The following is a 14,826-nucleotide window of genomic DNA, read 5'->3' on the forward strand; positions in this document are numbered from 1 at the left end:
TCACTTCTATCATTGAAAGCAAGAAAGTCTCTAGCAGTTTCTTCATCCATAACATAACCCTTAGGAACATCAGGCAATTCATATCTAGGGGGAGAATCTTCATCATCACTTTCATCAATATTATCAGTTTCAATAATTCCATTCTCTCTAGCCCTAGCAAGTTGTTCATCAAGAGATTCACCAAGTGGCACAGTAGTATCAAGCATAGAAGTAGTTTCATCATAAGTATCATGCAAAGCAGAAGTGGCATCATCAATAACATGCGACATATCAGAATGAATAGCAGGTGTAGGTGTCGCAAGTTTACTCAAAACAGAAGGTGAATCAAGTGCAGAGCTAGATGGCAGTTCCTTACCTTCCCTCGTAGTTAAGGGAAAAATCTTGGTTCTTTGATCTTTCAAGTTCTTCATAGTGACCAGTAGATATAAATCCCAAGTGACTCAAAGAATAGAGCTATGCTCCCCGGCAATGGCGCCAGAAAATGTTCTTGATAACCCACAAGTATAGGGGATCACAACAGTTTTCGAGGGTAGAGTATTCAACCCAAATTTATTGATTCGACACAAGGGGAGCCAAAGAATATTCGCAAGTATTAGCAGCTGCGTTGTCAATTCAACCACACCTGGATAACTTAATATCTGCAGCAAAGTGTTTAGTAGCAAAGTAATATGATAGTAGTGGTAACGGTGGCAAAAGGTAATGATAGCAAAAGTAATATTTCTGGGTTTTGTAGTGATTGTAACAGTAGCAACAAAAAAGTAAATAAGCGAAGAACAATATATGAGAAGCTCGTAGGCATTGGATCGGTGATGGAGAATTATGCCGGATGCAATCGATCATGTAATAGTCATAACCTAGGGCGACACAGAACTAGCTCCAGTTCATCAATGTAATGTAGGCATGTATTTCGAATATAGTCATATGTGCTTATGGAAAAGAAGTTGCATGACATCTTTTGTCCTACCCCCCCCCCCCCATGGCAGCGGGGTCCTATTGGAAACTAAGGGATATTAAGGCCTCCTTTTAATAGAGTACCGGACCAAAGCATTAACACATAGTGAATACATGAACTCCTCAAACTATGGTCATCACCGGTAAGTATCCCGATTATTGTCACTTCGGGGTTAACGGATCATAACACATAGTAGGTTACTATAGACTTGCAAGATAGGATCAAGAACTCTCATATATTGATGAAAACATAATAGGTTCAGATCTAAAATCATGGCACTCGGGCCCTAGTGACAAGTATTAAGCATAGCAAAGTCATAGCAACATCAATCTCAGAACATAGTGGATACTAGGGATCGAACCCTAACAAAACTGACTCAATTACATGATAAATCTCATCCAACCCATCACCGTCCAGCAAGCCTACGATGGAATTACTCACACACGGCGCTGAGCATCATGAAATTGGTGATGGAGGAAGGTTGATGATGACGATGGCGATGGATTCCCCTCTCCGGAGCCCCAAACGGACTCCAGATCAGCCCTCTCAAGAGAGTTTAGGGCTTGGCGGTGGCTCCGTATCGTAAAACGCGATGAATCCTTCTCCCTGATTTTTTTCTCCCCGAAAGTGAATATATGGAGTCAAGGTTGACGTCGGTGGAGTGATAATCCCCAAGTGCAAGGAATCATCGTAGCAATTTCCAAAGGTGGAAGTGATAAGTATGGAGTGTCAAACCCACAAGGAGCTAAAGGTAAGATCAATACTCTCTCAAGCCCTATCTGCCACTGATACGACTCTACGTACACCGACCGTTTGCTTCCAACTAGAAACGAGAAATAAAACTATGTTGTGGGTATGAAGTGGATAACTTTGTATGATATCGGAGAGCTAAAATATGAAAGTAGGTGCTATTATCATAAAGTTAGAATATATTACTAAATATTATAAATAGAGAGTGTGGAATAATGGTGGATCAGTGTGCGGAATTGTTCTAGGCAATTGTTAACAAGACCGATAATCATTATTGCAGTTTCATATGAGGGAGAGGCATAAGCTAACATACTTTCTCTACTTGGATCATATGCACTTATGATTGGAACTCTAGCAAGCATCCGCAACTACTAAAGATCATTAAGGTAAAACCCAACCATAGCATTAAAGCATCAAGTCCTCTTTATCCCATACACAACAACCCCCTTACTCGGGTTTGTGTTTCAGTCACTCACGCAACCCACTATAAGCGAATCATAAACATATTGCAACACCCTACAGCGGGAACCCCTCACGCTTGCGCGACAAGAAGGGCACCATAGGACAGCACCAAAGTAAAACATACAACTCATACCAATCTAGATCATAAATCAACCCAAAGACAAAGGATAACTACTCAAAACATCATATGATGGCAACACATCATTGGATCATAATATGTGGCATAAAGCACCATGTTCAAGTAGGAATTACAACGGGGTGCGGGAGAGTAAACCGCGTAAAAGAGATGAGGATGGTGATGATGATGGTGATGTTGATGAAGACGATCACTGCGGTGATGATTCCCCTCCCGATGGCACTCCGGTGCCACCAAGAGAGAGGATGAGAGGTTCTCCCCCTTGTGCTTCCTCCTCCATGGCCTCCCCCCTGGATGGGGAGAGGTTCTCCCTCTGGTCCTTGGCCTTTATGAAGATAATGGCCCCTCCGGGATCCTCCTCCATGCCCTCCGGTGATGATGGCCCCCTCCGGCAAGGTGCCAGAGAGGGCCTAGATTGGTTTTAGGTGGCTACAGGGGCTTCTGGCGGCAGAACTCCCGATCTAGGTTAATTTTCCGAGGTTTCTATATTTATAGGAATTTTTGGCGTCGGTCTCACGTCAAGGAGGTGCCCGAGGCGTCCACAAGGCAGGCTCACGTGCCTGGGGGGGTGGGGGGTGGGCGCGCCCCCACCCTCGTGGACGCCCTTGGACTCTTCTGGCCCAACTCTTTTACTCCGGGGTCTTCTTTTGGTCCATAAAAAAATGTCAAAATTGGCACGTCAATTGGACTCCGTTTGATATTCCTTTTCTGTAAAACTCAAAACAAGGAAAGAACAGAAACTGGCACTGGGAACTAGGTTAATAGGTTAGTCCCAAAAATCATATAAAATAGCATATAAATGCATATAAAACATCCAAGGTTGATAATATAATAGCATTAATACTTCATAAATTATAGATACGTTGGAGATGCATCAGCATCCCCAAGCTTAATTCCTGCTCGTCCTCAAGTAGGTAAATGATAAAAGAAATAATTTATGAAGTGTGAATGCTAGCAAGTGCATAAGTTTCATCAATGATAGTTCCAATCACTTTTTCTAGCATCATTATATATCATAACAATAGCTCATTTTCATAAAACTTTTCATGAGCTATTCACATGTTAAAGTATAGATCATAAACTCTCTTGAAACTAACAAACTATATTCTCAGTCATCAAACAATTGTAATTCATCTTATTTTTAGGAAGGGTTTATGTCAGAGCTTTGATTTAGCAAACTCCACATACTCAACTATCATTTAGTCTTTCACAATTGCTAACACTCACATGATATTTATGGGTTCAAAGTTTTAATCGGACACAGAGAAAGATAGGGGCTTATAGATTCGCCTCCCAACCTTTTACCTCAAGGGTAATGTCAACAATAATAGTTCATGATAACTTACATCCAATTGGATATATATATATCAGGATCTTTCCAACACAATGGGCTTGCCAAAGGATAAAATGTATAAAGGAAAAGTGAAGATCACCATGACTCTTGCATAAGGGTAGAAGATAAAGGTAAAAGATAGGCCCTTCGCAGAGGGAAGCAAAGGTTGTCATGCGCTTTTATGGTTGGATGCACAAAATCTTAATGCAAAAGAACGTCACTTTATATTGCCACTTGTGATGTGGACCTTTATTATGCAGTATGTCGCTTTTATTTCTTCCACATCACAAGATCATATAAAGCTTAATTTATCCACATTAATAGATCATACATATTTAGAGGGTAATTTTTTATTGCATGCACCGATGACAACTTACTTGAAGGATCTTACTCAATCCATAGGTAGGTATGGTGGACTCTCATGGCAAAACTGGTTTAAGGAATGTTTGGAAGCACAATTAGTATCTCTACTTGGTGCAAAGAATTTGGCTAGCATGAGGGGGAAAAAGCAAGCTCAACATGTTGGATGATCCAAGACAATATACTTTATTTCGGATATAAGAAAAACATAACCCATTACATTGTATTCCTTGTCCGACATCAACCTTCTAGCATGTCATATTTTAATGAGTGCTCACAATTACAAAAGATGTCCAAGATAGTATATTTATATGTGAAATCTCTCTTCCTTCAATATTCTTTCATGAATTGTTCAAGTGACCAATTCTACGTTTGCTAACTTTCAAATTTACACCGGCATATGTCCGAGGACACTGATGGATGCCATCTAATGCTGCCCGCATACCTTTCGACAACTATATGAACTAACCGGACGAAATTCGTGCAAACAAAGCAAATTTCAAATTAACCGGATGAAATTCATTACATTTCGAAAACTTTTCCTATAAACTGGACGAAATTCATTACATATTTCGCACAAACTATACTAAAACCTACTGTAAACCTAATCTAAATGATCACCGGCGCCCGACCACCATGTCTGGCCATGAATCTGAGAAAGCCGGCTATTGCCTTTGCCTCCTCCTCATTCGCCTCGATAACCTCCTCCGGAGCACAAGGTTCTGAAGATTTTCGCCTCCACGTCACCGTCAAGCGGCTAATCAGCCGCTGATATTTATCCTACCAAGCTTGGCGTCGACTGAGTGGAGGAGCGGTGGCCTTCCTGGGAACAAAGCGGCGGTGACCTACCGTGTACTACTCTTCCTTGCTGCCGGCTGCGCCCGCACACGCGCGCTGGCTTCGTGGTCATGGAGGCGGAGGGCGGCCGGAGGGGGGGGGGAGCCGGCGATCTCCTTCATCTGCTCCTGCGACAGTATGTCCAAGAGAGCTTTTGAGCGCCAGGAGGCCATGGTTGGAGTGGTGCCAACAGAAGGAAGGGACCGGAGGAGAATGAGTATGGGTCTTTGGCTATGGCCGGGAGCTGGGGCTCAAGTTAATATAGCGGGCAAATGGCAATGAGCCGCGACAGATGGATGGACGGCTGGCGCCGAAGTAGGTTTGTCGGCAGTCGCGTGTCATTAATGTGGGCGGCGGACGGAAGGATAGCCGTGGTGTCGTTAACACGGAACAGTCGCTTGCACCGGGATGCCGCGCGGGTGGCGCTCTCTCGGCCGTCGCGCTGCTGCAATGCCGGCGCTAGTGAGAGGTCGCGTGAATGCGAATTGCTTAAATGACTTAACCGCAGGTGCGTTGTATCACTGAAATGTGGGCCCAACGAGCATCTGGCCCGCATGTCAGTGACACACCAACTGCACCTGCAGTTAAGGCCGGAGAATGCGGCATTGACGTTCTAGAGAGACGATGATCGTTTCAGACGGGAAGCGCGCGCTAGCGATTGAAGGGGTTTCGATAGGCCAGGGCGGTCATACGCTGGCGTGGTGGTAAAATGTGAACTCATGGATGACGAGCCTTTGAAGCGTATGCGGCACGTATTGACAACCAGGCGTCCATGCAACCGCTCTTGTCGCCAGCTAGCCTTCGACGACCACCAGAGCTGTCACCAAGCGTCGTTCATGCCACCGCGCCACACACTAACCAGTAAGGAAGCGATGGCATCCCGCCGCACCGAGTTCATCGCCGCCCACGACCAAACACAGAATGGTAGGGAGGCGGTGGCATCCCGCCATGCCGAGTTCATCGCCGCTCGCGACCTCACACCTATGTGGGCGGAATTTGAAGCTGCCAAGGCCGACTGGGCGGTAGAGCAAGAGGCGGCCAAAGCCGCACAAAGGGAGCGGAAAACTCAGAAAGCACTCAAGAAAAGAGAGGCCCGCCGCTGCAAGAAAGAAGAGGACGCACGCGCTGCTGCGGAGAGGTCGGCGAAGATCCAAGCACGATAGGGTGTCGCCGACAAAGCCGGAAAGGAGAACGACGGCGTCTGGCCAGCATGTGAGAAATATTAGTACTAGTAGTTAGTGTGTGTGTCCGTGTCGCCCGTACGTTTGTTTAATTAATTACGAGCATGTACCAATACTACTAGTTACTACTGTAGTTTTTAGAGCAAATTACCAGTACATTAGTTTAGACTCAATGGAAAAATTCCTATCCTATGCATCAAATGACATCTCTTTCTTTATAGGAATTGAGATGCATGTCATCTCACTTCTTATGATTTTCATATTCCTATCTCATTAGTAATTACTGCGGCGCAACGACCGGGGCGACTCTCCCTTGGAGTTCTGCGGGCATGGCAAGTGGACCAAGATGGTCGACGTCCCACATGTCGGCGAGCGGAAGTATTCTTTCCGATATCAAGGAGCAAGAAAACCGCATGGTATAGTATCACTGGTGATTTATATTTATTTTTTATTTCTGATGAATGCTAACATTTCAACTCTTATGACGAAGGAGTGCCAAACACACGACACGTGCTGGATGTCCCACATGTCAGCGAAAGGAGTGAGACATGAACAAGGTGGTAGAGCGTCTCCACTTTTGGGTCGGAGACCACACGTAGTAGTACTAATGTACTAGTGGTATGAACGATACAAAGTGCGACCCGAAGAGAAAGACACGTCTAGTTGGAAGGTCTCGGAGTATACACGTAAACAAATATAAAACCTAATATGTGCCTCCAATTAATATAGTAGTAGTAGAGTACTTAGTCACGTACTCCATAACATCACTGGGCATTGCACGTACAACATTTAGTGGTAGTAAGAGACAAATGCCTATATGCCATGCATGTTCATACTATTTGTGCCTTTCTACTTCACTTACTGCGCTACATTACACAGGTTCGCACGTCCACTCCTGAGTACATGTGTGCCTCGTAGTTCCATTCTCACGTGTTCTTGATATAGATGGAACGATCCTTGCATGACAAGTGCACCTTGATGCTACATGTCTCGCGTGTTGGCAAAAGCATGAACAAAATCACGTAAAAAATAGAGTGGAAGAACATAGATTCCCGACGACCGAGAAGGAGTAAGGAACCTCGTGGTGGAGCGTGTGCACTCATAATATTTTATATTATTCAGCGATATAAAATCAACCAATCATCTCCATAGTGGACTGGAAGAGTACGAAACACGACAGCCCAGTGTAGTTACATCATACTAGTACATGGCTAACCCACGCTATCACTATATTTCTTGGCTTCCGTGCGACACCTATCTCTAGTAATCCAGCAGCCCGTATCGCTTCTCTCTTCTCGTCTCTCTCAAAGTGCGGCGGACTGGCGTTTTTGCCGTCTATTGAGGTCGGTTAACTCATCACATGTTTGCGACATGCCAAGAGCATTCTAAAAAAATTCCTTTCACGTTCCATTTTCAAAAAGAAAAAAATCCTTTCACGTACGAATTTGACTGTATGCTTTGAGCAACTTGCATGTCCTATACTGCTCCTGTTTGGATACTCTAACTTAGCTAGAGGTTAGACTAACTCATGACTAACCCTGAACTAACTATAGCCAAAGAGGTGTTTGGGTGACAGGGTTAGATTGACAATAAATGCGCACTTGATGGAGAGAGAAAAGTGATTTTTCAGTGGTCCCAGTGAGAACTATCTCCAGTTAGCACCTCTTGGGTGGGATAGTTTTTTTGGTGGGTTCGATGCAACTTGCTCCAATTTAAACCCTCATGCTTGGATACTTTAGGGCTATTTGAGGCCCAACTAGCTCAAACTAACTCTAACCCATGGATCCAAACAGGGCATATGGCCAGCCTCGACACGGAGCAGTCGTGTGCACCGGGAAGCGGCGCTCTCTCGGCCGTCGCGCCGCTTCAAAGTCGGCGCCAGTGAGAGATCGCCTCCGCTCTGGCCAGGCATTAATGCGGCACTGATGCTTCAGGGCGACGCTGACCGTTTCACGCGAGAAGCGCGCGCTGGCAAGGGAGTATAGGTTTTGAACCGTTTCAGGTGTAGTATTGATAGTTTGCAAAACTACTCAATTATTGCACTCAGTTTCCTAAGAAATTGTGGTAAAAAATGTTACTCCACAGCCCGCTTCCTTTCTCCTTCCTCTTCCACTGCCCACGCATGTTCGCGGGAAGCGACTGGTCAACCTTTATATAGGAGTGCTAGCACAAAAAGATGCGTGCATGACCACTAAAATTTCCAGATTAAAGCGCCGCTCCGGCGGGAGTATGGCGTATGTTGTTACCTTCGGCCGAGCCATGGCTACCGGGAGACGGCGACCAGAGAAGAGGCGGCGGGAGGAGAATGAATACAGCTACTGTTTGGGTTCGCCGTCCGACTTAAATAAATGCGCAACATCACGCGTACCCACGGCGATTTGTGGCAGGCCGACAGGCAGGCGATGCGACGACGATGATCGATGTTGGCTGCAGTGGTCTGTGCCAGCATCATGACGGGCGGTGGCAATGGTGTCGCGATAGGTCCAGCGGCGGCGCGGCGGATTCCGTTGACGGCGCACTGATGTGACAGTTTTACGGGAGTGTTTAGAGGAGGGCCATCTCTCCCTAGATGACAAGGGAGTCGTGCCTTTTTTAAACATGGTACAAACGCAAGCGCTCATATACACGCGCATACACTTATCTTTATGAACGCACACATGTACACCCTACCCCTATAAGCATCTCCGAAAGACTGAGCCGGCATATCATCTTGAAATTTACAAAGTCACCGTAGGCACCTCGTCGTCGACGGAAACGTCTTCTTCCACTGAATGCGCATCGTCGAAAATCCTGAAATAAATGCAGAAATAACTGCGAGTATCAGAATTTGAACCCTGGTGGATGGGGATACCACAGTTTCTCTAACCATCCAATTATAGGTTGGTTCGTGACAAAGAAGTCATGCTGATCCATAGTGGGACCCTTATTTTTTTTGGCTTTTTATGAAAACTGTTCAAGCATTCTTTTGCCTAATTGCCTAACATTAAACAAGACTTTTCTTACCGTGTGATACATGTGATAAGCAATCCAAATCATAGGAATATGAATCTCATAGGAAATGAGATGACATGTATCTCAAATCCTATGAGTAGGAATAAGAAGCAAGATGTTATTTGGTTGACACCAAAATTTTTTTTTCATTGAGTCTAGTCTCTTTTTTATTTTTTTTATGATATGAAGGATATGAACCAATCCTATGTAGGAATAGGAATTCATTTCTATGAATCAAAGGGCTCTAAAGAAAAAAATCCTATAAAAATCCTATCCTCTAGAATTCGGGCCTAGACTTTTCTTAGTGGTAGGGAAACAGTTGGTGATGCTCGCAAGAAAGTTCGAGACTTTCAAATGATAAATGAAGAACCGGAAGGAGTAGGACACACCTTTGGTCTTCGCTCCGCCGCTCAGTTCGACGAAATGCCGCATTCGCTCCCTCCTCAGGCAGGCTGTCTCCGCGTACACATCCCACCCCTCCCCCCACCCTTCCCTTCATATGGATACGGTGGAGCCGTGGAGGTCCTCCGGCGAGACACTACGATGGCGCTCAAAGAAGCTCTGCTGCGCGTGCCGCGTGCGATATGGCCCCGGGTCCTCTGCGCCGTATTCCAGGAGAAAGTATGAGGATAGAGGCCTAGGTCAAGGCGAAAGCGCCCACCTACGAGGCTGCACTCTTGCCCAGTGATCAGGGTACTATCGGTATTGGGCGAACGTTTGGTTGGGCGCTGCTCGCAAGGTGCTCGACCAAATGCCCAGGTAGAGTGTGTCGACTGAAATATTTTTTATCTTCTTCTTTATCTCACAATGGTATTAAGCTTGATGTTGAAGTTTTTAGGATCTAAATCATCTACTTTTCATATGATAATTCTGTGAAAAATATCAAAAAGTTTCTAAGTTTTGTCATGATATTCTGCCATTTATTTTCTACTTCTGATGGATCACTATTTGAAGGCTGAATTGTAGTTCATTATCTTGCTGCTTGATGTATATGGATTAGTTGTAAGAATTGCTTGTTTCCAGTGGCAATTTCAAATATTGTATAGCAGGATTAGCACTAAATATAAATTCAAGTGCACAGTCACTGTAAATAAAATGAAAAATCTACGCCACTCCAAAAGAAAAGGTTGCTTCTGTGCTGCTTTAAAATGTCTGAATCCCATGCTGAACAATTTAACCAGATCAGAATAACAAGTCTGCTAATCTAGAAATAATAATGCCTCTGCTAGTGACAGGTTGTTAATTTTATTATTTCCACTGGATCCCATGCTAAACAATGTAACCCGATCAGAAGAACAAGTCTGCTAATCTAATCTGCGAGTGACAGGTTTAGTATTATATCCGGATCTGAATTTGACCAACCTTTCAGCCTTTCCATTGTCTGGTCCGAAGATAGAAAATAAGAAAGCATGCTGGCCCTACTATTGCTGCTGATAAGCAGCCAGAAGCCCAGAAACGACATCCCCGTTGATCATAGACAAAAGAAGTATTGAACTTCCGGTACTTTTTCAGCGTTGTCATCCTAATTTGATTCCTGCAGATCCAAGATCTGGTGTTTAGCCTTGCTCCAAGTAAAGCCATAGCCTCCAAACAGATGGTGCATATGAATCAAGGACAAGGGGAAACAAGCTATGCACACAACTCCAGTATCCAGGTATGTTCCCCTCTCGATTAGTTCACTAATACTGTTTCTGTGGCATGTTGATCTGTTCTTGACACTTGGCTTTTCAAAACTGTTTCGTCAAGTACTTGTTCACAATATAGCCTATGTTACTGACATTTAAAAGAAGAATCAGGGAAGTTAAAAAATCATGACACTTAGCTATATTAGACTCAATTTTCTGAAGAATTGTAACTCGATTGTAGAACGCTCAGCAGAACAGGATGAAGCCCCTGATAGAAGCGGCCATCATTGACTTGTGCGGCAGCAAAAGCACCTTGTTCCCCGAAAAGATGCTGATTGCGGACTTGGGCTGCTCTTATGGCCCAAATGCGCTAGCACTGGTATCGACTGCCGTCAAGGCCATCATCAACCACTGCCTTCAGTTCCAGCAACCACCACCCGAAGTGTGTGTGCTCCTCAATGACCTTCCTGACAATGACTTCAACACGGTGGTGAAGAGCCTGGCCACGCTCCGTCAAAATAACAACAAGCTTGTTGTTGTGACTGGTGTAGCACCGGGGTCATTTTACGAGAGGCTCTTCACTAGTGACTCCTTGCATCTTGTCTGCTCGTCCAACAGCTTGCATTGGCTCTCCATGGTGTGAATTTATCACCCTTCAATGGATCTATCCATTGCATTACTTATTTATTTTGTAAAAGAAACCTTATCCTCGCAGGCTCCCGAAGATCTGACAATGAACCAGATCCCTGCGTACGACATGGATGAGCATGCTAGGCGTGAAAGACTCCCTACGGTCCGTGAAGCATATGCACGCCAGTTCAGGAAAGATTTCATACTTTTCCTGGAGCTGAGAGCCAAAGAATTGGTTCCAGGAGGCCGAATGGTTGTTTCTCTTGTAGGGCGGCCTTCTAATGTAAAAGCCTCCAAATTCTTTCACCTTTGGGAAACTCTAGTTCAGATTCTAAGTGTCATGGCCTTAGAGGTACATCTTTTTCTAGTATTGCATTTTTATCATTTTCGAATGAATGTGTGAGTATTTGAACTCCCGATCTTATGGTATGGTTGACAGGGTGTGATCGACAAAGCGAAGTTTGATTCTTTCTATGTGCCGGTGTATGGACCCTCTGGTGAAGAGCTGAGGGAGATCATCCAAGACGAGGGCTCCTTTTCTATCAGGGATATGCGGGTATATGACGCTACAACTGATATGGACAGCATGCTCTTCACCCCAAGCTCGTTTGTGAATTATCTGAGAGCCATATTTGAGCCGATAATAGTCGAGCATTTTGGAGAGGTCATGGATGAATTTGTGAGGACCGCGGAGCGGCGCTGGAGCCTCGAGGGCAGCATGCAAAACGAGCGTGCTAGGAATCCATGAGCTATGCTGGCTGTATCCCTTGTAAAGGCATGATTATCAGGTACTTTATAGTACATCACATTTGGTTAGGTTTATTGCTTTATTTGAGGTGACAATGTGTGCCAACTTCATTGTGTAAACTACATCCTGTATGGTGTTCTGCGAAGATATCGACGCTCAAGAGATTAAGAATGAACTATCATTTATATAGATTAGCAGACTGTTGTTGCCCACCAACTTGCTCAGCTAGCTAGGCCTATAAAACATTGTGATGTATTGCGCATGCAAATTCTGCCTGAGTTTGTGTCTTGTATCTGTTTTAGTAACTGCGATGAGATTGAAGAAGACGGTACATCAAAGTACCGATGGCCCCTACTAGTATTGCTCGCCGTATGATCCATATAAATTATGTGATGCTCCAACTTTAGTGAATGCCCTTATCACAGAAAGATCTAGAAATTCACAGAAGTCGGTCTAGGTCTAGGTGCACTTGGTCTGGGCTAAGCTAAACCAATATGAACATAAGCTAAATACACTCACAAGTTTGAATGGAAAAAGCAGAACCAGATTGCTAAAAACCAAAAGCAAAAGGAGAACTGGAAGTAGGACTTGGATCGGCTCGACTGCCCGCCACAAGTTCGATGAAATGTGGTGTACCCTCTTCATGGCGGAGTCGCTTGTGCAGGTCACACTGATAGGTTGTCTTGTGCAAGAAGTTCTATTGCTTGGCAACATGGCCTTGTGGGGATCCGAGTTGGATGGACATGTTGTTGACACACTGTTCTGGGAGAAAGATAGATGGATGGTAGTGTCCAGGCGTCGAGCCGAACACACCAGTCTCTAAGGCTTTGTACCCTGTTACTACCTCTTAAGAGGTTGAGCAGGTCTGTTGGTTCATGGGATGGTTCCAGGAGGATATTCAGTAGGTATAATGCAAATGTAACGTGGTTTGCAAGTTGGAGGTCTTAAGGCAACGTACAGGGGTCCCTTTAATCTGTGATGTACCAGCGCCCCCCTCTCTTGAGTTCTTCAAGTCTGGGAGCATCTATGGGCATTCCTCTGCTAGCTTTGTTTCTTTGTCCCGGCAATGGAGCCTGTGAGCTACGCTCGTCGCATCACTTGGGAAGGCATGACCAGGTAACTGCTGTTTTTCTACTTGTTGGGGTTTTCTAAGGTACACCTTATTTGATGGGAACAATTAATTTCCTTCGATCTTTATGCTTGGCATGTAGAGTGCTGATCTGTTATACCCCCCCTCAAGAGATAATAGTGCATCTTGACATTTCAAAAGGTGGCAATGAGTGCATGTGAACTTTCATACGGGCACAAGCAGTTTTGAATGAACTGTCATTTATATCCATTGGCAAATGCTGCTGCCCAAGAACTGAGTCAACTAGCTAACTACATGTACAAAACACTGTGATGTTTGACTTCTTCGAAGGTTAAGTTATGTTGGTCAGTTAACTGCTCGAGATTCTAACACTTACTCTCTTTTTTGTGGCAAAACAGTCGTAATGTGTTATTTGTTTCCAAAGATTCTATTCGATCAGGAGATTAGGAATGAAACACAGACAAAACTTACAAGAGATTGGAGGGAGGATAGCAGAAACAGAACTGAAACTAAGTGCCCAGACTGCTTGAGATTGTAACGTTTATTCTTAGTAGTCAATAGAGCTCTCTTTTCTCACGGAAAGATAACAATTGTGTTGTTTGTTCATGTAGCTCCTTAGTAATAGCACGTTGTTAGTCTTGGTGATAATTCACGGTTTGACACTACTGTAATATTCACTGTGTGATCCAGTAAAGCCCATGATGTTTGTGGTAATGCTAATAATGTACTGGAATTATGGTAAAAAAATGCTGGAAGTTCGATTAATATTCTGTTGCTATGCTCAACTGGAAGAACCATTAAAATTTAACCATGTCAAATAACAATTCTGCTGGTCTAAACAAATATCCTCTCTAGTAGTGACAAGTTTTTATTCTAGCTGTCCCTAATAGTAGTGACCGATAACAGATTGAGAAGCACGTTGACATTTTTACCGCCCCCAATAAGCAGCCAGAACAGTCATCGCCAATTGAGCATCAAAAAGAAGAATTGAACATCCAGTGCAAGCGAAGCCATGGCATCAAAACAACAAGTCTGCTGGTATAAAACAAACTCTAGTAGTGGTAGGTTGTTCATGTACTATATATCCTGATTTGAATTTTACCTAATCTTTCATTAAACCTTTCTATTAGCTGGCTCTAATTAAGATTGATAAGGATGTGGAATCCTATTGTTCCACTCAATAAGCAGCCAGAACAGCTATCCCCATTATGCATAGAAAAAGAATAGCTGAACTTCCAGTGCAATGTCACCATCTCCTTCCTAATCTTGCTCTCTCAGGTTGAAGGTCTCTGGAGGTTAGCCCTGCTGCAACCAAAGCCATGAGCCAAGGCCAAGGGCAAACTAGCTATGCTCCCAACTCCAGCATTCAGGTAAACTAGCTATGCTCCCAACTCCGTTCAGGTATCTCCTTAATTTGGCTTCAGGAGACTGCCTTGTCAAGAATTTGATCATAGTATATATCTTATATTACTGAATTTTAAAATAACACCATAAACAAAAGTACAGTAAGATTTTTTTCCTAGGACATCGCAGGAGATCTGCGTGTCAATATATTAAGGTAGAGATAAAAGTTCATTTACAAGAGCTTGGCAGGTCTAGGCGTCCACAAATCGTCGCCTCCCTGGCCCTACTCCACCTAGCACCCAGACATCATGATATTAGACTATCTATTCTACCTCTCCCCACCAGACGCCATTACTCTATCTATTCTATCTTATTAAAGAAAAATAA

At 44.1% G+C, this 14,826-nt stretch overlaps 1 protein-coding gene across 4 annotated transcripts; it reads left to right on the top strand.

Moving 5' to 3' along the window:
* The first annotated feature begins 9,333 nt into the window (after window positions 1-9,333).
* Window positions 9,334-14,664, top strand: LOC123103545 (jasmonate O-methyltransferase). 4 transcript variants are annotated; one of them, XR_006449855.1, is made up of 7 exons: window positions 9,334-9,761; window positions 10,543-10,656; window positions 10,869-11,264; window positions 11,343-11,609; window positions 11,697-12,045; window positions 14,002-14,133; window positions 14,374-14,664. XR_006449855.1 is itself a non-coding variant. In XM_044525163.1 (6 exons), exons 2-5 carry the CDS (start codon window positions 10,597-10,599, stop codon window positions 12,003-12,005), a joined length of 1,032 nt encoding a protein of 343 aa, XP_044381098.1. In that variant the 5' UTR covers window positions 9,334-9,761; window positions 10,543-10,596; the 3' UTR covers window positions 12,006-12,045; window positions 14,002-14,140. The 4 variants fall into 4 exon arrangements, 3 of the variants coding, with proteins under 3 accessions (XP_044381098.1, XP_044381095.1, XP_044381096.1); XM_044525163.1 differs by lacking the exon at window positions 14,374-14,664 and having other exon boundaries at window positions 14,002-14,140; XM_044525160.1 differs by lacking the exons at window positions 14,002-14,133; window positions 14,374-14,664 and having other exon boundaries at window positions 11,697-12,194.
* Window positions 14,665-14,826: the final 162 nt, after the last annotated feature.

Source organism: Triticum aestivum, chromosome 5A, assembly GCF_018294505.1.
Source record: "Triticum aestivum cultivar Chinese Spring chromosome 5A, IWGSC CS RefSeq v2.1, whole genome shotgun sequence".
NCBI lineage: Eukaryota > Viridiplantae > Streptophyta > Magnoliopsida > Poales > Poaceae > Triticum > Triticum aestivum.